At 39.4% G+C, this 24,836-nt stretch overlaps 1 protein-coding gene across 3 annotated transcripts in view; it reads left to right on the top strand.

Annotated features, from left to right (window-relative positions):
• Positions 1-21,302, top strand: part of apmap (adipocyte plasma membrane associated protein) — a 58,496-nt gene extending 37,194 nt beyond the window's left edge. For all 3 annotated transcript variants that reach the window (XM_059648387.1, XM_048536381.1, XM_048536380.1), the window contains 4 exons: positions 5,802-5,976; positions 8,099-8,233; positions 16,330-16,522; positions 19,436-21,302. In XM_059648387.1, coding sequence (XP_059504370.1) covers positions 5,802-5,976; positions 8,099-8,233; positions 16,330-16,522; positions 19,436-19,645 — 713 coding nt within the window. In that variant the 3' untranslated portion in view covers positions 19,646-21,302. The remainder of the gene's footprint in view (positions 1-5,801; positions 5,977-8,098; positions 8,234-16,329; positions 16,523-19,435) is intronic.
• Positions 21,303-24,836: the final 3,534 nt, after the last annotated feature.

Genomic DNA, 24,836 nt, shown 5'->3' with positions numbered 1-24,836 from the left:
CCCTGGCTGATGAGGAATATTGAGGCTCTAGTCATGAAAAAGAACATTGGGTTTAAACTATCGGGTTCGAGTGAATCCCTAGATGACTATAAAACGTGTAGGAGCATGCTTGAGGGAAATGAGAAGAGCAAAAAGAAGGTATAAGGTTGATCTGGCAGATTAGATTAAAGATAATCCAAAGAGGTTCTATAGCTATATTAAGAGTAAAACGGTGGCTAGAGAGAGATTAGGCCCCCTTGGAGATCAGCATGGCCCTCTGTGTGGAGTCACGGGAGATGGGGGAGATTTCTAATGAATATTTCTCCTCTTTATTGAGGAGCAAATCATGGATGCTAAGGAAATAAGGAAAACAAGTGGGATGTTTTGGACAGCACATACGTTACTAGAGAGGAGGTGTTTGTTGCCTTAAAGCACATTAAGATGGATAAATCTGCTGGGCCTGATCAAGTCTATCCTTGGACATTGTGGGATGCTGGAAAAGAAATTACAGAGGCCCTTGTAGAGATTTTTGCTTCATCTTTAGCCACTGGTGAAGACTGGAAGGTGCCTAATGTTGTTTCATTGTTTAAGCAAGGTAGCAAAGACAATCAGGAAACTGTAGGCCAGTGAGTCTGACATCACTGGTAGGCAAGATATTGGACAAGATACTGAGGGATAGGGTCAACCAGCATTTGGATAGTCAGTATGGATTTGTGCATGGGAAGTCATGACAAATCTTTGAGTTTTTCGAAGAGGTAACTAAGAGGATGGATGAGGGTAGGGCAGTGGATGTTGTCTGTATGTACTTTAGTAAGAACTTTGACAAGGCCTCGCAAGGCAGGCTAGTCATTAAACCATGGAATCTAGGGAAAGCCAGCTAATTGAACTCCAAAACTGGATCAGTGTTAAGAAGCAGAGGGTGATGGTTGAAGATTATTTCTTGAACTAGAGGCCTGTGACTAGTGGGGTACCACAGGGGTCGGTGCTCAGACTTCTGTTATTTGTTATTTGCATAAATGATCTGGATGTGAATGTAAAAGGCGTGATTAGTAAGTTTGTGGATGATACAAAATTAGGAGGTATCGTTGATAGGGAAAAACGTTATCAGAAATTACTGAGGGATCTTGATCAGATGGGGAAGTGGACTGAGGATTGGCAAATGCGGCTTAACACAGATAAGTGTGAGGTGTTGAACTTTGGAAAGGTAGGACTTGTACAATAAATGGTAAGGCCTTGAGGAATGTTGTGGAATAGAGAGACTTAGGCCTACAAGTACATAGTTCATTGCAAGCAGCATCACAGTGGACAGGGTGGTGAAGAAGGCATTTAACATTTTGACCTTCGTTGGTCGAGGCATTGAGTACAGGAGTTGGGATGTTATGTTACAGTTGTATAAGTCGTTGATGAGACCGCACTTGGAGTATTGTGTACAGTTTTGGTCACTCTGTTATAAGAAAGACATAGTTAAACAGGAAAATGTGCAAAGAAGATTTACAAGGATGTTCTCAGGACTAGTAGGCCCGAGTCTTACGGGGGGAGGTTGGCCTGGATAGAAGTTTATTCCTTGGAACATAGGAGAATGAGGGATGACCTTGCTGAGGTGTATAAAATCATTAGGCGCATAGACAAGATGAATGCATATAGTCTTCTTCCAGGGTTGGCGAATTGAAAACTAGGGTGCCTAGGTTTAAGGTGAGCGGGGATAGATTTAAGAAGCACCTGAGGGGCAACTTCTTCACGCAGAGTATTGCATATATGAAATTGGCTGCCGGAGAAAATGGTTGAGACAGGTATATTAGCAACATTTTAAAAAAATCATTTGGATAGGTCCATGGATGAGAAGGGTTTAAAGGGACGTGGACCAAATGCAGGCAATTGAAACAAGCTGAATGGGCACCATGGTCAGCATGGACCAGTTTGCTCTGAAGGGCCTGTTTCCATGCTGCATTACTCTGCTACCTGAAAGTGAGTAGAGGTCCTGCTGACCACGGAATTTGGCAAGTTGTGAATCTACTAGTGAGCAGAAATTTCTTGAGAAACTGATATGAACCTGTTTTTCTGGATCTGATTCACGTCCTCCATCTAAGCAGCACACAGTCAGGTGCACAATTGTTGTACGGCCCAGGCAAAATATCATGAAACAGAAATTAGCAAGAGCTCCACGGATATGAAAGTCTAAGTTGTGTGGTGACTGCTGTGTAGATATGATTTTCAGAGTTTGCATGTTAAAATAGTGACACATACGTAGGTTAATTTTGTGTCAGAATGTAGGGATGACTGAAGGTTTAAGGGAAGGTTGTATTTACTCTAGTGGTTTATGCCAGGTGGGGTAAACATTGAAAACCACTAGTATGATTTAAGTTTAGGATAATGAAAGATTGATATTAACTTTGAAAGCTCAGAGATTGGAAGTTTTTAGGTCAGTTTAGATCTGACTGGAATCAGAAGCAAATGTAATTTCTCATCTAGAAAGGAGTGTGGGACCGTTAAGGGAATAAGTTATGTCTGTGTAAAAGTTTAATTTATACCTCCAAATCAGGAAGATTTGGTTCAAAATCTACAGGTTATTAAAAGGTGACAAAATCAAAGCTCTGTTTTGTGAATATTGATGTTGGAAGACTTCACAGGTCTCAGGAAAGACCTGGGAAGAATCAGTTACTTCAAATTTAACGAACTCATAATAGGGGTTAATTTCTCTGGATTGGATTCTCTGTAATGGATAGTGCCAGAATGTGAGATTTTGTTTTGTTGTGTATTTTAAGATCTTTCTAAGTGTGTTCAATATCTAGATAACCTGGTATGTTTCATTTCATTTCTTTCCTTTGTGTAATAAATTTCTATTCGGTTGTTTAAAAAAAAAATTCTGAAGCCACGTGTGGCTGTGTCAGTGAATGGCTACCATATTTCTTCAAATTTTAAAACTGGTCCATCAAACCAGAATTTATTCTGGGATTTTACTTAGGCAGTATTGCCATCAGAGAGGATTATAGCAACTGTAATAGATTGAAATCTTACAGATCAAGTGAAAACAACAGTTTGCAGTTGTGAGGATGATAACAATTACGAAGTCAGTTTTTGGTGGGCAAGCCTGAAGTTGATGCAAGTTTGGGTCCATAAGCAATGAAATAGTTTAGTGCATGTCAAAATGTTTAACATTGTTTGTCAGGTGTTTAACATTGTTTGTCAGGTGTCAGATACAGGAATTTGGGGATGAGGCTTTGGAATGGATTAAAGAAAAAAAAATCATTTTTTACCACCTGATATATGGATCCAGATTTGACTCGACTTGCACTGTAATCAAATACAGATTTGCAGATTCTGCATTGGTATTGAGGAATCCTCTTGAAACTGGAATCATTGGGAAACAAGAGAAAACTCTGCTGTTTGGAGTCATGCTTTGCACAGGTGGAAGATGGTTGTGGTTGTTGGATGTCAGTCACTTTAGCTCCAGCACATCTCAGGAAGATCCTAGGCCCAACTGTATTCAGCTGCTTCAGCAATGAAGCTTCCTCCATCATAAGGTCGGAAATCAGGATGTGAGCTGATGATTTCACATAGTTCAGCACTATTTATATCACCTCGACGGAAGCGGTCCATTTCTAAACACAGCAAGATTTGGAAAATATCCAGGCTTGGGCTGACTGAGTAAGTAGCAGTCATGCCACACAAGTGCCAGATAAGGACTATCTTGAATAAGATTGCCCCTTGACATTTAATGGTAAATTCATCTCTGAATCTCCTGCTATTAATATCCTTGGGGTTATCGTTGACAGAAACTGAACTGGATTAGTTGTGTAAATACTGTGACTGCAAGACTAGATCAGAGATTAGGATTGCTTCAGCAAGTAATCCATCTACAGACTTTGCAAAATGTGTCCACCATCTACAAGGAACAAGTCAAGAGTATGCCTGAGTTGTCTGGATGAGTGTAGCTCCAACAGCACTGCCTGGATTGCCTTCAGGGGTTTGAGAAATGGATCAGGAACGTGGACAAAATACGTTAATAGAAGAAAAGGATTATCATTAACATCTAGTGTTAAATCTAGTGGTGCCTTCCAACTCCAAGCTGTTGCCAATGGATCATGGGATGAAACTGAAAGCCCAGTACTGACAACAGTTGATCTTTCAGCTTATCCAGGCTGTAGGTATGCAATCATGCAAACCTGCTGTTCTGAAGGAATGTTCATGAAGGCATGGAAGATGGTGATGTAAGCTGCAATTACCAATTGCTTCTGCTATGCTAGGTTGAAATAGGCTATTACTGAACAAGACGCTTAAAATGAAAAGGAATAGGGTGAAGCCAGCCAACCCAGTTATGAGGCTCCTTATTCTTGCAGGTAGCCACCATGGAAATTCTACCAGAGAAATCAATAAAATGTACGCTAAAGTGGACAGCCCCACACATGTGGCTGGATGGGCCACTCAAAATGGCAGAAGTGGATAACAAAGCATGCTGGGAAATTGAGCCAAGCATTGGCTAAAATTTCCAGACAAAAGACGCTGAAATAAATATACTGCAGACCCAGATAGGCCAGCTGCAGACAGCACGATGCGCGATTGACTAATCCTATTTACCAGGACAATAGAAAACATCAAGCTGTTACCAGAACAAAGGGACACCTCCCACTCTTATCTGGGGACCTCCCTGTCTGTGAAGTGCCCCTGACACTTTCAGAAGTGGAGAACTAAAGACCACCCCACCATTCGCATGACACTGTCTGATTGACTGGACCCAATCAAGGGGATCAATTCTTGATTGATCCATTACTGGCAGTCAAAGATCCTCCCATAGGGGTGCATTAGCTTCCAAAGATAAGAATCGCCACAACAGCACCCTTGCAAGCAGTGACTCAAGACCAACCAAGTAAAAAGAAGTCCTCTGGGACCATCGGTAGAGGAAGACCAGATGACCACCACCATGTGGATCAAGGCCAAGATCTAGTGTGGAAGATGATGTTTGATCATTTCAAGTTAAGTTAAAGTACAAGATACTGACTTAGATTTGCTGTGTTAATTGTCAGATTTATAGTGTTAATTGTTGGTTTGCAACATAATCATTATTATTGTTATAGTGAATAAAGATAATTTTCTATTACTAGTAAGAGTTGACTCACAGTCCTTATGTGGGATGTACGAGTTAAACCCACTGTGTGGCAAGCACAACACATGCTGCACCACAGAACTGACAGAAGAGGCACTGATCGATTGATTAAAGAACGTACTGCAATGTACCTGAGGCTGATGACCCTGAAAAGTTCCATGAATGGCCACCCAGTCAATTGCCCATTTTTCTAGCTGAAGGTGCAGAAGCCATAGAGATGATTCAGGATTTTGCACTGTAGCACGAGAACAATGGAAACATATTTGACTACATTGACAATATGGTGGACTGCATCACAGAGGCAGCATGCTAAGCAAAGAAAATCACTTAAGTTTTTCCGGCGCTGACTCCCAGCTTTGCCTTATTATGTTTTTGTCTGGAATTTTGTTTTGATATGTGTGCTTTTGGGAAAATCAGATTGTGCAAGCCCCTCCTTTGCTATCTTGGAGCTGCATTTAACACACATTTCTGGGAGCATCTCTTGGAATTTGAACTGTTGCAAATTTTACAGTATTATAAAATGTTGTTTTAATGTGGAACCTGGTTTCATTGTAGCAGTTGCTGAAGGTCTCTGCTGAATTCTTGATGTTTACAATCTAAGCACCTAGACATTGGAGGTTAAATTCTTGTCTGAAATCTTTAACAAAATAGGCCTCTTTATATGTACTTCATGGTTACAATCATGGACAGCACTTACCTTTTCTGTCATAAATAATTTTAGGTGAAGTGGAGATGCTAGTGTCTGCTCAGAAGATAATTCAAGGCAGGAGAATGGCCTTTGTGAATGACCTCAGCATCACACAGGATGGCAGAAAGATCTACTTCACTGATTCCAGCAGCAAGTGGCAGAGAAGAGATAACCAATACCTGGTGATGGAGGGCACTGCTGATGGCAGGTGAGTATTTTGGATTTCTATCATTACTTTTGTTGTTAGTTTGCGGTTGTGTAATTAACAGATGACAAATTTTATTTTCATGTAACATCTTTTCCTCTTAGTTCTTCCTTCTGAATACACTGACTTATGCTGTTCCATATCAGCAGCTGTTGGCTGTCCTCTATCCAGCCTGAACTTAGTTGCACAAACCTTCTAAATTAATTTGTTAAAAAGGCATCATAGCCAAATGTGACCTACACTCATGTGCCCTTTCTATTAGGGATTGTTGACTAGCCAAGATAGTTCATTTCTCTCTACTGTCTCTTCTTAGAATAATAAGATTTGGTTGAAATACCCAGACCAATGATTGAAACTTGAAACTGCTTTGGTCAGTTTGATTCCATGTCATATGAAATGCTTCACTGATCAGCTAATTTAGTCATACTCGAGCTTCTCCTACTCCCTACTTCAATGTTAAAAATGTTCCCATGCATCTTCCAGTTTATAAATCTTTTTTCTTACCTGCATTGAAATTCTCTTGAGTCCTTTCCACGTGCTAGTACTGTCAAAGGCCATCTATAACAACTTGTTTGGTTTTCCTGTGCACCATATAGCTCACTTCTCCCACTTGGCTATTATCTGTGATATTGGCCAGTTAACATTGTCTAAATCCAAGTAATTTGTTTAGATCTTAAACAAAGGACCCAATACTCCTCTCTGGAGCACTCTATTGAACAAAGTCTGACATCTCTCCTTCTCAGGCTATTCTCATTTTAAAATCTATTGCCCTTCTAATCATCCTTTACCATTTTCTTGATTGTAGTTATGTCCTAAGAGTTTTCTCATTCCTTCTTCTTGATACACTTCCTGGACTTGATTTTCCATTCCATCAATATCTTATTAATCTATCCAGAATCTGATTTAGCTAACTTCAAAATATTCTTTCTTTCTTTAAATTTATCAAGGATTCAAAACCTATACCAATAAAAAGGGGAAGGTGTAAACGACAGAAATGTAGTTTCCAGGATACTTGGACAGTGAATTATGATTGTCATGAACTGCAATGTATTTGACTACATTTTGTCAGTCACAGATGGGCACCTTCCAATAAAAGCAAATGTAGCACTATTACTAAGGGTAACATTGCCATAGTCCTACAGGACCACAGGGCTACACTCTCATTGGAATCAGATGACAGGTGGTGATTTAACCTAAGGGTTACCACACCTCAGGTGAAGGACAAGATTGGAAAAGTGGCACCTTCATAGTCAGCCCCGCCAGTGCAGGAATTGAATCATTCTTCAAGGGGTGGCCCGGTGGCTCAGTGGTTAGCACTGCAGCCTCACAGTGCCGGGACCCGGGTTCAATTCCAGCCTTGGGTAACTGTCTTTGTGGAGCTTGCACATTCTCCCTGTGTCTGTGTGGATTTCCTCCGGGTGCTCCGGTTTCCCCCCACAGTCCAAAGATGTGCAGGTTAGGTGGATTGGCCATGCTAAATTGCCCGTAGTGTGTGGGTTATAGGGGGATGGGAATGGGTCTGGGTGGGATGTTTCGAGGGGCGGTGTTGACTTGTTGGGCTGAAGGGCCTGTTTCCACACTGTAGGGGTTCTAATCTAATCTAAACCATCCAGCCAACTGAACTAACCAGCCTCCACAATTACAATATTATATGTAATAAAAATGTTCTGAGTGTGTACTGGCCATTTTGCTCAATTATTTCCAGGCCCCCTCTGGCCAGTAATTTTACTTATGCACTCCATGTTTAGTACAAAAGTAACATCAAGGTTTGACAAACAGTTTGTAAGTCAAAAGATTGCTAAAGATTAACCAAATGTTTTGCTAAAGTTTCCTTTTTCATTCCGCACACCTTATCGAATTATGATCTGATGAGTAGGCACTACTGTTTCTGCCTGAAATAAACTGAGCACTTGAGGTGCTGCACCTGCCAACTGTGAAATTGAATTTAATAGATATGAACAGTGATTTATTGCAATTTAGTTGACATCATTGGCAAATCTTTCTGCCCTCGTTTATCTTTTGGTTTTGATGTGAGGAAAACAAGAGTGTCCAGAAGCACCATTTTAATCTCTGAAGATATTCTTGCCTGGTTGTTAATTCTATGTTTAATGGATACTTATTGCAGATTAATGGAATATGACATGATAACAAAACAAGTGGAGGTATTAATGGATGACCTGAGGTTTGCAAACGGAGTTCAGCTCTCTCCGGCTGAGGACTATGTACTTGTTTCTGAGACGACAATGGCTAGAATTAGAAGGTGAGAATAAAATGTTGCATATAAATAATATCTGTGTGAACTAGATCATTACTAGATTGAAGGTACATTTGCAACATAGTGCTATTAAAAGCAAATCTGTCATATTCCCTTAAAATGTTCTCTGCATATTTCTGTGCATCACATAAAATATATTAAGTAAAACATGCTCTGTCATGTAAAGAACCAATTTCAATACCTAATCTATTGTATGTGTCCCAAGATTTGTTTATTGAACTAGTAAAGAAAATGTTCTATAAAATTTATGGAACCAGAATATTGGCTACTGAATGGATGGTAATCTGTGTGGAACATAGGAGCATAGGAGCAGACTTTGTCTCTCTTACCTGTTGCCCTTAATACTTTGAAAGCTTGTTATGGGGTCTTTAACTTTCCAAATATTGACTGGAAAAGCTATAGTTCAAGTACTTTAGATAGGTCAGTTTTTCTCCAAAGTGTGCAGGAGAATTCCCTGATGCAGTATGTAGACAGGCCAACAGGAGATGAGGCCACATTGGATTTGGTACTGGGTAATGAGGCAGGACAGGTGTTAGATTTGGGGGTAGGTGAGCACTTTGGTGATAGTGACCATAATTCGGTTACATTTACTTTAGTGATGGAAAGAGATAGGTGTATATTGCAGGGGAGAGGTATAGCTGGGGGAAAGGCAATTATGAGGCGATTAGGCAAGATTTGGGATGCACAGGATGGGGAAGGAAACTGCAGGGGCTGGGCACAGTTGAAATGTAGAGCGTGTTCAAGGAACAGCTACTGAGTGTCCTTGATAAGTATGTACCTGTCAGGCAGGGAGGAAGTGGTTGAACGAGGGAACCGTGGCTTACTAAAGAAGTTGAATCTCTTGTCAAGAGGAAGAAGGAGGCTTATGTAAAGATGTCTTGAAGGCTCAGTTAGGGTGCTTGAGAGTTACAAGTTAGCCAGGAAGGATGCAAAGAGACAGCTAAGAAGAGCCAGGAAGGGACATAAGAACTCTTTGGCAGGTATGATCAAGGAAAACTCTAAAGCTTTCTATAGGTACATCAGGAATAAAAGAATGCCTATTGTAAGATTAGGGCCAGTCAAGGACAGTAGTGAGAAGTCGTGTGTGGAATCCGAAGAGATAGGAGAGGTGCTAAATGAATATTTTTCGTCAGTATTCACACAGGAGAAAGACAGTGTTGTCGAGAATACTGAGATACAGGCTATTAGACTGGATGGGATTGAGGCTCATAATGAGGAGGTATTAGCAATTCTGGAAAGTGTGAAAATAGGCAAATCTCCTGGGCTGGATGGGATTTATCCAGGGACACTCTGGGACGCTAGGGAGGAGATTGCAGAGGCTTGGGCTTTGATCTTTGTGTCGTCATTGTCTACAGGAATCATGCCAGAAGACTGGAGGATAGCAAATGTCCCCTTGTTCAAGAAGGGGAATAGAGACAACCCTGGTAATTATAGACCAGTGAGCCTTACTTCAGTTGTGTGTAAAGTATTGGAGAGGATTGTAAGAGACAGGATTTATAATCATCTAGGAAGGAATAATTTGATGAGGGATAGCCAACACGGTTTTGTAAAGGGTAAGTAGTGCCTCATGAACCTTACTGAGTCCTTTGAGAACGTGACCAAACAGGTGGATGAGGGTAAAGCAGTTGATGTGATGTATATGGATTTCAGTAAAGCATTTGATAAGGTTTCTCACGGTAGGCTATTGCAGAAAATACGGAGGCATGGGATTGAGGGTGATTTAGCAGTTTGGATCTGAATTTGGCTCGCTGTAAGAAGACAGAGGGTGGTGGTTGATGGGAAATGTTTATCCTGGAGTTCTGTTACTAGTGGTTTACCACAAGGATCTGTTTTGGGGCCTCTGCTGTTTGTCATTTTTATAAATGACCTGGATGAGGACGTAGAAGGATGGGTCAGTAAATTTGCAGATGACACTAAAGTCGGTGGAGTTATGGATAGTGCAGAAGCATGTTGCAGGTTACAGCGGGACAAAGATAAGCTGCAGAGCTGGGCTGAGAGGTGGCAAATGGAGTTTAATGCGGAAAAGTGTGAGGTGATTCACTTTGGAAGGAGTAACAGGAATACAGAGTACTGGGCTAATGGTAAGATTCTTGGTAGTGTGGATGAGCAGAGAGATCTCTGTGTTCATGTATATACATCCCTGAAAGTTGCCACCCAGGTTGATAGGGTTGTTAAGAACCTGTACGGTGTGTTAGGTTTTATTGGTAGAGGGATTGAGTTTTGGAGCTATAAGGTCATGCTGCAGCTGTGCAAAACTCTGGTGCATCCGCACTTGGAGTATTGTGTACAGTTCTAGTCACCGCATTATAGGAGGGATGTGGAAGCATTCGAAAGGGTGCAGAGGAGATTTACCAGGATGTTGCCTGGTATGGAGGGAAGTTCTTATGAGGAAAGGCTGAGGGACTTGAGGCTGTTTTTGTCAGAGAGAAGAAGGTTAAGAGGCGACTTAATAGAGACATGCAAGATGATCAGACGATTAGATAGGGTGGACAGTGAGATCCTTTTTCCTCATATGGTGATGGCTAGCACGAGGGGATGTAGCTTTAAATTGAGGGGTGATAGATATAGGACAGATGTCAGAGGTAGGGTCTTTACTCAGAGTAGTAAGGGTGTGGAATGCCCTGCCTGCAACAGTAGTAGACTTGCAACTTTAAGGGCATTTAAATTGTCATTAGATAAACATATGGATGATAATGGAATAGTGTAGGTTAAATGGGCTTCAGATTCGTTTCACAGGTTGGCGCAACATCGAAGGCCGAAGGGCCTGTACTGTGCTGTTATGTTCTCTGATCTACATTGAAACTCACACAGTACAGTAATTTTTTACTCGTCCACCGACACAGTTTGCGGTGCAACCTTCCATTATGTTATTGGCTAATTTTAAAAAATAACTTTTTTTATTCCATCCTCAAGTTGAAACATAGACTGAACAGTTGAGTCCTCAATATAAATCTTGTGGAATGTTTATGAACTCCTGTTGGCTTCTGCTGGTCAGCGGAACGATTTCACAATCTTAGGTAACCCCTTCTTAATTATTCACTCCAGTAGTAATTTGACAGTAGATGTTAGCCTAGTTGGCTTTCCTCTGTTTATTAAATAGCAGTATGATGTACATTATTCTTATGTTCTGAAGGAATGCTTTTTAATAGAATTTTAGAAGATTATAGCCAACGCATTGTTATTATCCTCACTGACTTTCTATAATCCCTATGGTGAGAAATCACTTGGTCCTAGGTTATTTCACCCTTCATTGCCAGTATTTTGTTACCGTTGTTTAGCATGGTTCTTTTGGTCGCTGTTCTTGAATTCAATATTAGTTTCCTTTGTATGCCCACCAAGCTAATCATCTCTGCTGTACGTATTGATACAAATAAGTCATTGAACATGTTCACTGTTCTTTACTGACAACATCAATGTTGAGTTTTCAAGGGGTTTTTATGGCTCTTTCTTTTAGTCATTCACTGGATGTGGGTGTCACTGGCTAGCCCAGCATTTGCTACCTAATTCGTCAAAGGCCTGTTAAGAATCAGCCACATTGCTATGGATCTGGAGTCATGTGTAGGTCACACCAGTTAGGGATGCCTGATTTCCTGCCCTAAAGGACATTAGGAAACCAGTTTTACTGACAATCAAGAATGATTTCTTGGTCAACATTAGACTCTTAATTCCAGGTTTTTTTTTATTATCGTATTCAAATTTCACCATCTACTGTGACAGGATTCAAACCCAGGATCACAGAACATTGCTTGTATCTCCGAATTAATAGCCTGGTGATAATGCTCACCAGACCATTCCCTCCTTTTATCCTATCTGTTTCTTTTCATTAATATTCTGGTAGTACAGAATAAGTATGTGTTCTATTTTATTCACTTCTGGCTCCTCTTTGTTTAGGAATGCACTTGTGGCATAATTATCTTATCACCACTAATTCCGGACAATATGGGACCTATCTGTTCTCCTCCCCTACCCCATATCAAGTCAATGCTATTTTAAATATTTAATATGTATTTCTGTTTTATGTTTAAATTTGCTGAATTGTTGATCTTTCCAGAATTTGTACTAATTATACTAAACTGTGACCTTGCATAAATTACTGTTGCACAATGAAAATCGTTGACATTATTACAAGTGTATGAGCTTCCTGCAATTCCATTAACCCTTACTTGATGCATTTTAAGAACTTATGAATTGGATTTTTTTTGTAATATTTTGCTTTCTTTCCAACTTTAAACGTTTTCAATTACTTTTGGATTTGAGTTGAAATGAATTTTTTTTTAAAAAGTGCTGTTTATTCTGATGTGCCTTGTACAGTCTTTTTCATTGTTTTTACTGTTTTATCCCCCTTTGTCATTCACTGCATCTTTCCTATTAATCAGGATCAGTAATTTTAATTTTTTGGATTTATGTTGACTCTTCCTTCTTCATTGTTGGTAATTTTGTCAGGTAAACTGCGTTAAGAGTATAAATTCATTAAATCACAGTAATTTCTTTCTTGAACCTCTCCCACTGATTTTCCATTATTTTATCTGTTAGCAGATTACATTTCACTGCATCCAGTTCTTCTATCATTGCATAGAATTCACTCTTCCATAAATGTAGAATGTATTAGCTGTTGAGCATTTTACCCTTCCACACTTGAGCTTGATGTTGTAATCACTATTCGATAAATATTTATGCACCATTAGGCTTTTTACTAAATCAATATGGCGTACCCTTTTGTTCATTTTAGGCCATGTTGTTACAGGCTAATATTGTGAATGCATTCCAGAAATTCACTACTTTTCTGACATATGCTAATCTGCTTTTCATTAACTAATAATAATTTTAAAATTGCCTATTAAAACCATGCGGCCATTGCTGGATAACAAACTGTGGAGCTGGATGAACACAGCAGGCCAAGACACATCTTTGGAGCACAAAATCTGACGTTTCGGGCCTATACCCTTCATCTGATTTTCTGATGAAGAGTCTAGGCCCGAAACGCCAGCTTTTGTGCTCCTAAGATGTTGCTAGGCCTGCTGTGTTCATCCAGCTCCACACTTTGTATTCTCGGATTCTCCAGCATCTGCAGTTCCCATTATCTCCGGCCATTGCTGGAAATACTTTTTAAACAATCTGTTCAGAAACAATATTGCACATCTCTGGAGCAGGTGGGATTTGAACCCAGGTCCCCTGGCTTAGAGATAGGGTAACTAATGCAGTGCCACAGAACAAACTCATTTAATGTAAGCAAGTTACCACTTAATAGTGGCTTCAAGAACCCATACGCAACTGCTGATACAGTTTTAAATATTGCTGTTTTCAATATTGCTGTTACGAAAGATAGTTGAAGCTTCTTAGTTTTGCACCAGCATGGCAACTGGCAGGAAATAATGAAGTAACAAAGGACATTTTTACTGTATGAGGAGAGTTCTGATTGGTTGACAAGTAGACTCTAATTCGAAGAGAGATTGCCATGGAGAATATATCTGTTAATGATTGCAAAGCAGTTTGGCAGTTAACTGACTACTGTCATTATCCGTGCTTCATATTTCTTTTGAATTGTCATGACGAGTGTGATATAAAAGGCTTTGACAAACGTACTCTTTCTCAGCAACAATGGAGCGCTTTACTACCAAGTGAGTGTGTGTATACTTTTGTATTCATTGATCCTACCCATCAAATCTTCCCTTACTGGTTACCTCTCGCGTCCTTTGTTATCTTTCTTAATGGTAGATGTTACTCAATCTCTTTGTATAAATTTCCCAACCCTGACTGTTTCAGCTATGAATCAGCAATGGCTACCACATTGACCCTCAAAACTGAATTTTCATCTGAAATTTAATTTGTTCCTTATGCACTTGTAAAAAGAGCACTTTTAAGACAAACATTAACCTGTCCTTTTGCTCTAATGTTTTACTGATATCTTCCTTACTTCTCTCTGCTTGATTAATTGTTTAATATCTTCTGATTGCATTTTGCTGAAAATACCTAAACCACAATTTCCGACTGTTACTCAGTCTTTTCCTTTTTGGTTACATTTTGAATGATCATTTATACTAACTTTACTCCACGAACACTTCACCCATTTACAAGTTTAGAGCATCCACTGCAGCCTTATTTGTTCTTGTCATCAGGTTGACATGGTTCAAGTTGAACTTATTTCAACTGCACAGTTCAGTTCTGTCCCAGTGCAGGTAACAGTATCCAACCAAATGGACATCCTTTCTCCATTTCACACTTTCGGCCATGTGTTCATGTCCCTGATCTTTTATCCACGGACCGATTTGCAATGATTTCATTAATGACCCAGTGGTCATAACTCTTGAGGTCTTGACCTTCAGTTTAATTCCTAGTTCTTGGTTTTGTTTTATTCCTTCATGTGAGGTAGCTATCACTGGCTAAGCCTTGCTAACTGAGAAAAGGGTCATGAGACCTGAAATGTTAACTCTGATTTTTTTTTTCTTCATAGATGTTGCCAGACCTGCTGAGCTTTTCCAGCAACTTCTGTTTTTGTTGTTGTTTTCTTCTTGCCCACTCCTAACGACCATGGAGAAGCTGGTGGAGAGCTACTCCCTTAAATTGCTGCAGTCTTAGAAGTTAGGCACACCTGCAGTGCTGCTTTGTTGATTTTGAAACTGACAAGGAAGTAAAGAACAGCCAGCTCATCAAGCCCACCCTGCTGTAGGTTGGCTGAAGCCTGATGATTTCATGTTTCCAACTTCTTCAACCCTGGTATGGCTACGTGATCGCCTAGGTAAAGTAAAAGTCTGGAGAAAGTTCTTAGGCTGATGTGGAGCAAAATGCTTTGGAAAGTTACCCTCTCACCACCTTCAGGCTATCCAAACCATATATAAGATTGAGTATTTGTTATCTATGCCAATATCTACCTCATTGTAGTTTTTAAAAAATACCGATCTAATCTTCCTGACAAAATACAATATTAGGAATTAACAGGATATTGCGAGGAAGGGAGGAAAGAAAAGGAAGCAACATTAAAGGTTTACCCTGTAAAGTGCTTAAGTACTTTGTGACACATCACATTGCCGAAATTGATTACATTTTTCATTTCTAATCAGCTTACATTCCATAGCTAATCTCTGCACTACAACCTGTGACAAAGATACATTGACTATTTGTTTGTTCATTAAGTGGAACTTGTCATGTACAGCTACTGCTTAAAACCGGTATTGACTCTTGCCAGTAGAGTGCAGTATGCACATTTTCTGTTGTCTGTCATACTTGTAACAGAGCACATTGCTGTGTGATATCCTATTCTTTTCCTTGTGAAGGAAATTGATTTTTTTGTTTAAAAACTGATATTGCTGTTGAGCATACAAAATCTGTAATATCAGTAGTTTCCTGCCAATTATTTCAGATATAATGAGATGAAAAGCTTTTAATTGCTTATAATTGACATGTACCAGGTATAAGGTGACACCCTAAACTGGGGTAAGCACTAAGTGCTGCAGTTTGCTACTGTCTGACAAGACTGCCAGTCAGCTTAACCACAAGAGCAATTAGGCTTTAATTGGTTTGACGTGTTTCCATGTTATCCTTATAATTTATAGGAGCCATTCGGTGTGTTAGTTTGATTCCATTATGCTTTAGTTTGGATACCTAAGATGCGTCAGTACTTTGAAACACTTGCACATTTCAGTACATACATTGGCATGTCTCTGTGCTGTAAGTTCAGTCTGAATGTGCCATAAACTTACTTGTTGAAAACAACTTTGCATCTGCTTCAAAGTATTTCTAGGTCATGTACAGCACAAAGCCATATGGAGAACTATTTTAAATCTTCTCTAATGATGTCTTAGCATCAACTTGAGAATTTTTGAGGTTTTTTGGTATTTGACACCAACAGTTCGTTCTCCTGGACCTGAAACATTAACGCTGCTTTCTCTACATAGATGCTGCAAGACCTGCTGATTTTTTTCAGCAATTTCTGTTTTTGTTTTTGATTTCTAGCACCTACAGTTATTTAGGTATTTTTCTCAGGTGATATTCGCACCAGTTGAGCATGGACAAGCACAAAGTGATAAGTAATGTAAATTGGCTGCAGACATAATGATTTATCACTCAAATTCTGTCCTTGCTAGATACCACATCTCTGGATTAAGAAAAGGAGGACATGATATATTCTTTGACAATCTTCCTGGGCTTCCTGACAATATAAGACCAAGTAGTTCAGGAGGCTATTGGGTTGGCATGGCAGTTCTACGCCCAAATCCTGGCTTTTCTATGATGGATTTCCTTGCTCCAAGGCCTTGGCTTAAGAATTTGATTTTCAAGGTAGGAAATGTTTCATTGTAACTTTTCTGCATTACAAGCCAGCAACGGACCAAAAACTCTATAATAAGAGAAAGGAACAGGAAATCCAAATGTTACTTCCTAGTTTAGCTGTTTTTGTGAAATTTGTGCAATGTTATGGAACCTTTCAGCTGAGCAATTTTTCAGTTTCGGTTTCTAACTTGTCTTTGTTTCCTTACAGGAATACAACATCCATGAGTATTTTAAATGTCAGAACTTTTCTGTGGAAATTCTGAACACACCCTTCAGTATTCCCTGCAAGAAAATACATTGTCTATGTAGCATAGTTTAAACATTATAGCCACAGCATCATTTTGTTACATCTGGGTTATACTCTTTCCCACACAGATATATCCATCCTAAAATACATTGCCCAGAACTGAAAGCTGAATAGGATTCTATCAGAGCTTTGTATAAATGTAACTTAGTGCCGTCCCTTTGTATGCTAAACCCATTGAAACAAAGGTCAACCTTGATTACCTTCATCATATTTCCCCCCAGTTTGTCAGCTGTTAATGCCTTCTGTACAGAGGCCCATAAATCTTTGTACGACCACAATTGCCAGCTTCTTGCAATTTCAGAAGTATTCTCTCTTCCTTATATTAATTGTGACCTCACAATTTCCCAGTTATACGCCTGTTATACTACTATTTTGTCCACTGACTAATTTATATCAGTGTCCTTTGCAACTTGCTGCACTATCCAGTAAGTATTCCTGGACAAGTATGAAGAAAGCAAACTGGCCAACTCAGAATTTAATCCTTTGGGTGAAGGGAGGAGGTGTTGTTTCTAGAGTGAGTGGTACTGCAATTTAGCAGTGTTATGGCTGAGGTGAGCTGTATAGAGCAGTACATTTACATCCCGAATTATTCAATGACTGTGAGATATAGATTCACGTGTTCACAGTCACAGAGTCAGTGGAGACAAAGTCTTGGAGACAAGTAACCTAAGCTTCATTATGAGTCTGCAGAATCAGGTGCCCCCCCCCGTTGCCACTGGTCAGGGAGCCTCCCCTTTTTATACATCATTTATCCGGCCAGATCCTCCTCTTTTAGCTCCGTCCAATCTGAGCTCCAAGGTGCACAGTCTTCCCGTTACTTCCCTTGTCCCACCCTCTTCATACATCGCATGTTATGCTAATTAAGCAGCTTCGCAAGCATGGACGTAAAAGTTAATATGCATTCTCTCATTAGGCATGTGCTTCAACTATGTCTATTGTGCAAAGCTTAACCTTTTCACCCTCTGGGTATCTGCTAGCAGCTTTGGACCGCTTCATTCTGGTTTCTAACCACTTGGCCTTCACCTCCTTTTCTTATCACTTGGCTCAGTACTAGATGTCTTTTTGTTCAAAGCTAAGTAATTCTTTTCACGGCAGTTTAATCATCCTTATTTCTCACAGTGACCAAGTGTACATTCTGATATGTTGCGAAGTTATAAATAAAAGAAAGAAAGCAAAGTTGTAGTTATATAATGTCTCAATGTTCCAAAGAGATTTTCAGCTGATTAAGCATTTTGAATATTACTACATCAGAAAAAACAATGTGAATAGATGTCCCACAAATTATAAGCTGGTAATGACCAGGTAGTCTATTTTAGTGACATTGTTTGGGTGCTAAATATTGGCCAATATCTCCCTGTTCTTTGAATTGTACTACGTTTATCTGAGATGGGGTCTCAGTTTAATGCTTTACCTGAAAAGCAGCAACCCCCGCCCCCTCAGTGCAGCACCTTATCAGTACTGCTGTGAGAATTTCAGTTTGAATTACAAGCTTGAGCCTGTGAATATGATCTTGTTCTTCTAAACTCCAGAGAGTAAAGTCCCAGTCTAATTAGCCTTCACTGATAAAACAGTCCATCCATCTAGGGGATGATCCTAAAGATCCTTCTCTGAACTGCATTCCATGAAATGATAAAGAAACAGGAACAGGAATAGTCTGTTCAGCCCTCAAGGCTGCTCCACTCTTCAGTGAGATCAAAGCAGAATCAACATTCCTCATGCCCACTTTCTGGGTCTGGTTGGGATGCTGTTCAAAGGGTTGGTATGGATCTGATAGGTAGAATGGCATGCTTCCACACTGTAGGGATTCTATCAATATCACTCTGCAAATTGTTTGTATCTCCCTCACAACCGACCTCTCCACCTATTTTTGCTTTTCTGCAAATTTACCTACAACATATTCACTTGATGCAGCTACAAAGCTTGGATTGCTTACAGTTAGCTATCTGCTGATCCTCAGGACAGTGTTTCCAAAGCTTTTTCCCCAAACAGGCGTTTCAAGGCTTAGATGTTGTCACAGCTTTTGTGAGAAGCGTAGGTTGTGGGGCTGGGGAAAGCTGTGAGAGTGGCCTTGTTGGTGAAGTATCATAAGTGTCATAACACAATCAGAGCTCCAAGGTGGCTTCTGCTGCCTGAGAGATTGCAACCCTACTTGGAGTCCCTGTCTCCACTTTGGGAAGCCATGCCTAAGGAGCCATTGGAGGTGTTACTGTATTACAGGGGAATTTTAGGGTTAGAAATGAAATAATTACGTGTTTTATTTTGTTTTGATGGTTCATTTGCACTTAATATTCCAAACGCAAGTGAATACAGCCATACTTAAACATTATATGCACGACACAATTTTGATGAGTCTGACCTGCACTCTTTCCAAGGCAGATATATCTATCCTAAAATATGTTGAATTAATTCATATCCTTGTTCATGAGATATTTAACAAGGATGAATTAAATACTTATAAATTGGTTCTATATTTCTTTTGTTGTTGTGTCCCATGTTAATGTATTCACAGTTTGCTCTTCCAGGTTGAAAGGAGTGACCGTTATCTTCCACTTTTTCTCTTGTAAATGCTTGACAGTCCTCACTGTGTTTGACCTTGTGATTTGTACCCCTTTTAGCTGTTCAGTAAGGAGATGACCATGAAGTTTGTGCCCAAGTATGGCCTTGTATTGGAGCTAAATGAGGATGGATCCATCAGGAGGAGTTTCCATGATCCCCATGGAGTGGTGGTGCCAGCAGTTAGTGAGGCAGCTGAGCATGATGGTTACCTGTACCTTGGCTCCATTTATTCCTCCTTCCTCTGCCGGCTGAATCTCAACAAGGTTTAACATGTTTGGCCTAGAATGAAAGGATTTTTGTCGAAGATCAATCTATAAAAGCTAATTCAAAACATCCCGCCATCTGATATTTAATCAAAATGCATTTCAAATGGTTGCCATGCTTTGAAGATCATAAACATGAATGTTCAAGACTTAATTTTTCTTATTTGTCCTTTAAATATCAGCTAGTTTCCTCAATGATTTGTGAAACTAGACAATGAGGAAGTATTTGCAATTTTGTTCAATATCAACCAATTGGTTGTCTGAGGTTGGGTTAATAAAAATTCACGAAATTAATACATTCCACTAAGCCTATCACTATCTACTTTCGAAAGTACGGCAATCATATCAACCAATTTTGTGAATTTCTGTAATGTGATGCAACAGATGTTATGGACTTTGGAAGGTACTGAAAGTTTAAAATGCTGATTCTGTCTGTGGTGTTTCTCATTCTTCTGTTTAATAATGGGACAGATTTAGGTTCAGTTTCATTGAGCTTTAGTGTTCGATCAGTTAGGGAGGATTCATGAATCATGATTTGTAATTTTTAATTGGAGAATGACACCAGGAAATTGTTGTCCAGGTGAAAAAACAAACAAGCTTAATTTACGTGTCAAATGATGACTAGAACATTAATAGACAGATATTGGTAGATAGCTCGACCTGTTAACCTTTCAGTACTTTCTCTACCCAACAATGTAGTTTCAGAGATTAAAAATTTGGCAGAGGTATTTCCCCTTCATTCTTGAACCAGTCCCACAACTGCCGCATGAATGTAAGCATGTGGAATAGACTGTCAAATGAAGATAGAACATTCACAGTCCATTGTCTTTAAACAGTTGAAATACTATCAAATGAAATTGCTCACAGTTTTGAAAGAGATTTAATGCTTCTTAAATGGCAATCAGAGGGTAATGTTTAAGATAGAATTTACATCATGCTACAATGATTTGATGGATTGAATGGACCTGATCAAAATTTGCCTCTGTACTGTTTTGATTGTAGCATTCAAGGCTACCTCATTTATAAAGATGTACAGGTACAAAACAGAAGCTGTCATATTCAGGTTCCTACAAGTTGGCTGCTGAAATATTTTAACTTTGTAAGAGGTCATACCTATAGCTGGTATAGTCGGTGATGGATCAGACTGGCCATTTTTTTTTGTTCAAATACAATAGGTTATTCCTAGTTACTACTTATCTTTGCAATGATTTTGAAAAATTCTTCACTGTTCCAAAACTCTTCTTCAGGCAGCACTACTAGTCATGTGAATAGAAGAACGAATGAAAACAGTTGATAATGTTTTTTAGTTGTATGTCCAGCTGTAAACAAGTCATGGAATAATGCGATTCTGTGTTATAAATTGAATCCAAATTTTTTTTTTTAATCAGCAGAGTACCTGTGCTGAAGATGGTTAGACTTGTCACAACTTAAAGTTTAGTTACTGTAAATGTATAAATTATAACCTGAAACAGAGAGAAAAGATCACTGAACACATTCCCTAAATGATTTCAGTTGAGTTCTTTATCCTGTCTTTACGAGACTGTTGATAGGACATTGCAAGATTGTATTTCTAGTCATTAAGACTAGGCATCTAGATTTGTAAGACTGCAGCATGTTTGTTTTACATTGCTCATTAAAAAAGATGACCATGCTGAAATGAGAAGCTTATTCTTCTGTGTTTTTGTTTAATGATGCAGCACCAGTTGTTTGTGGAATGCCAAGAATGGAAACGCATCTAATGTAAGGATTATAGTCTCACAGTTATGTTTGCATTAAGACATAATTTCAGTAAAGGAGCAGGCATTTGGAACAGATCTGAAATAATTAGTTTTCCCTCTCCTTTTGGCGTCAGTCAAATTCTGGAGAAATGCATGGGTCATTTTAATGCCCTTTCAGCTCAATATTCCTAGTGGGGTGTCAGACTTTCTCTCAAGCCCTTACATTTCTATGTGAAGCATAGTTTAATAATACCCATGTTCTAAGTTAGAAGGCTGTCACACTAAGCCATATTTCATAAACTTGAGTACATAATCTAGTACATACGCCAGAAATATTGACTAAGACTACAGAGTGAAGGCTGGAAATATTCTTGTAGCACCCATTGAGATAAAGAAGAGTAAAATGTTTTAGACTTCTGACTGTTCACCAGAACACTCCAATGTAGGTCGGAAGAAAATGGACATACGGAGAGGACAGGAATAGGTGAAACAATGGGTTGCCCATCAATGCCCTATATGTAGAATTTCGTTTGAGGGCTTATGGGATTGGAGGCTGTATAGGAAAGATCTCCACAAGAGACAAGTGATAATCTTGGAAGTAATAGATTGATATTTTGTGGGGGATGGTATTATAGTTCATTTAGAAGCAAATGTTGGAGTTGGCCTTGTATTCTGGAGGTTGGTTTGCCAAATAACTATCGTTGTCAGCAGGTCTTGAGAATATTACTGTTGGACCTGAGAGAATGGAGTTCTGTAAGTTCAGTGAGATAAGTTAGAATAAATGAGGGGGTGGAGAGGGGAGGTAATTATTAAGGGAGTTGAGACAGGGGAAGTGGCGACAAAGTGGTAATGTCACCAGACTGTAAATCCAGAACCTCAGGTTAATGTTCTAAGGACATGGTTTCAAATCCTGCCATGGCAGATAGTGAAGTTTGAATTTGGTAGTAGGTGATAAAGTTTGAAATCTGGAATTAATGGCGATCACATAACCATTGTTGTACAACTGTATCTGGTTCACCAATGCCTTTGCATGGTCTGGCGTATGTGTGACTCCAGGCCCACAGCAATATGTTTGATTCATAATGCTGTCTGAAATGGTTCAGCAAGCCATTTAAGCCTAATTAGGGATTAGCAGCAAATACTGGCTTTATCAGCCAAGCTGACGCTGTAGAAACACAGAGAAGGAGTAGGTCATTTGGCCCTTCCAGCCTGTTAGGCCATTCAATCTGGTTGTGGCTGAACCTCTATCTTAATTCCATATTTCCATTTTCTTCTCATTAACCCTTGGCTTTAAAATCTATTTCTTCCTTGAATATATTCAGTGACTTGCCATCCATAGCCTTCTGTGGTAGGGAATTCCACAGGTTCATTACCCCTTGAATGAAGAAACTTTTCCTCATCTGAGTCATAAATAGTCTACCCCCTCTGAAACTCTGTACCCTGGCTTTGGACTCCTGAACCAATGAAAACATCTCTGCAGCTGTAAAGCCCAGTCCCGTTAGAATTTTATGTACTTCAATTAGAAGTCCCCCATCATCCTTCTAAACTTTTGAATACAGGCCCAGTTGAGCCTACCTCCCATTATGGGACAGTCCTTCCATCCCCAGTATCAATTTTCCAGCATCAGCAGTACTTTGCTACAGTGTCAGAAATACTGTCTTTTAGGTGAAATATTAATACCTGCCTACACCATCAGGTGGCTATGACACATCTAGAACATCTGGAAGAAAACAGTGGAGATTTCCCTGGTACCCTAGCCAATTTTATCTCTTGTCCAAAATCACTAAAAGATGATCTGATCTTTATTTATGTGTTATGACCACAGGATGTTTGAAAGTGCTTTGCAGCTTGCAGTCACTGATGTAGGAAATTCCAGTTAAACTTTGCAGAACACAACACTTCCTGCAAAGAGATAATTGTTTCTAGTTCAACTCTAGTATGATTGACTCTTAATTGTCCGTCCTTGTTTACATTGCATTTTTTGAGATAGCCAGAGTCAAAGAATAAATAGCCTTACCATGATTCCCATTCCCAATAATTAGTTTTAAAGAAAGATGTTGTATAAGTGGGATCAGCTGGTAAAATAATAGTTTTTAAAGAGCAAGTTGTAGTGAGCCATAATAATGGCAATGTTGACATAGGAACATTTTTAAACTTATTCTGTAGAAATGAGAATTATTCATGTTGGTCATTTCTAATTTGCCGTGAAATAAGTGGTTTGCAAGGATATTTGACTGTAGTTAAGAATCAACTTCATTGCTGTGGATCTGGAACCATATGATCAGGCCAGGTAAGAAACCACCTGAATCTCCATCGTGAACCAGATGGGTTTCATTACCATGTAATTATTATTAGTGGTGCCATCATTTAATTCCAAGTTAATTAATTAGTCAAATTTCAGATTTTTTTTCCCCCCTGCTGCTGAAGTAGAATTTTGAGCAGATTAGTTCAAGTCTTTAGATTACTAGACCAGTACCTGCCATCCCCTTTTGTGTTACATGCCTCCATTCAATGCGAAATAGTAGGCCAGTTGCAGGAAGCACAACAAAGGAGAGAGACCTTACTGCGGATTAGACAATTTCTATGGAGCATTTCCAAATCCCAGGGGATATGATCTCGGAATAATTTCTTTTCAACCTAAATTGAAATTAAATTCTGATGCATCCTCAATCACAGTAATTGTGTACAGTTTTATTGCTTTGCATCTAACCTCATGAAGCATACTCTGACTATAGAAGCAACAAGAAAGATTCCTGGATTAGGTGGATTGGAATATTAGGACAGACTTTATGTCTTTCTAATTTTAAGACCAAGAATAAACTTAGAGGTGGTCTGTTTCCATTGGAATTACGAAGGGCACTGGGAACTTACAAGACTGATTTTAAAAAAACCTCTTTACAATGGCGTTCTGACAAAATGGTTATTCATTACCCATTCCCTAGTTGCTCTAAGAATGTGGTGATTCACAACTGAATGAAAGCAGATAAAAGTTGTGTTGATGTTCCTAATCCTACGGTGAACATAATGGGTAAGGATTCCATGCTTCCTTTCTGAAGGACGTTAATAAAGTTATTAGATTCATTTATGGGTAATCCATTCTCTGTTTGCTGGTACCAGTATTATTTGATACTAGAGAGATGTAACACTTAAGTGAAATGAAAAAGACAGAATTGGACCACAATTTCATTTCACAAAGGATTTACGTGTTTTCACCTTTCAGGATGGTGTGGTGACTCAGTGGGTAGCATGACTGCCTCACAGCGCCAGGAACCCCGATTCAGTTCCACCCTCTTGTGACTGTCTTTGTGGAGTTTGAACATTCTCCCCATGTCTGTGTGGGTTTTCTCCCACAGTTCAAAGATGCGCAGGTTAAGTGGATTGGCAATGGAAAATGCAAGGTCACACAGATAGGATAGGAAGGTGAGTCTGGTGGGATGCTTTTTGGAGTCTTGGGCTGAATGGTATGTTTCCACATTGTA

Source organism: Stegostoma tigrinum, chromosome 9, assembly GCF_030684315.1.
Source record: "Stegostoma tigrinum isolate sSteTig4 chromosome 9, sSteTig4.hap1, whole genome shotgun sequence".
Lineage (NCBI taxonomy): Eukaryota > Metazoa > Chordata > Chondrichthyes > Orectolobiformes > Stegostomatidae > Stegostoma > Stegostoma tigrinum.
The sequence above is the reverse complement of the archived record's forward strand: the minus strand, read 5'-3'. Positions and strand labels throughout refer to the sequence as shown.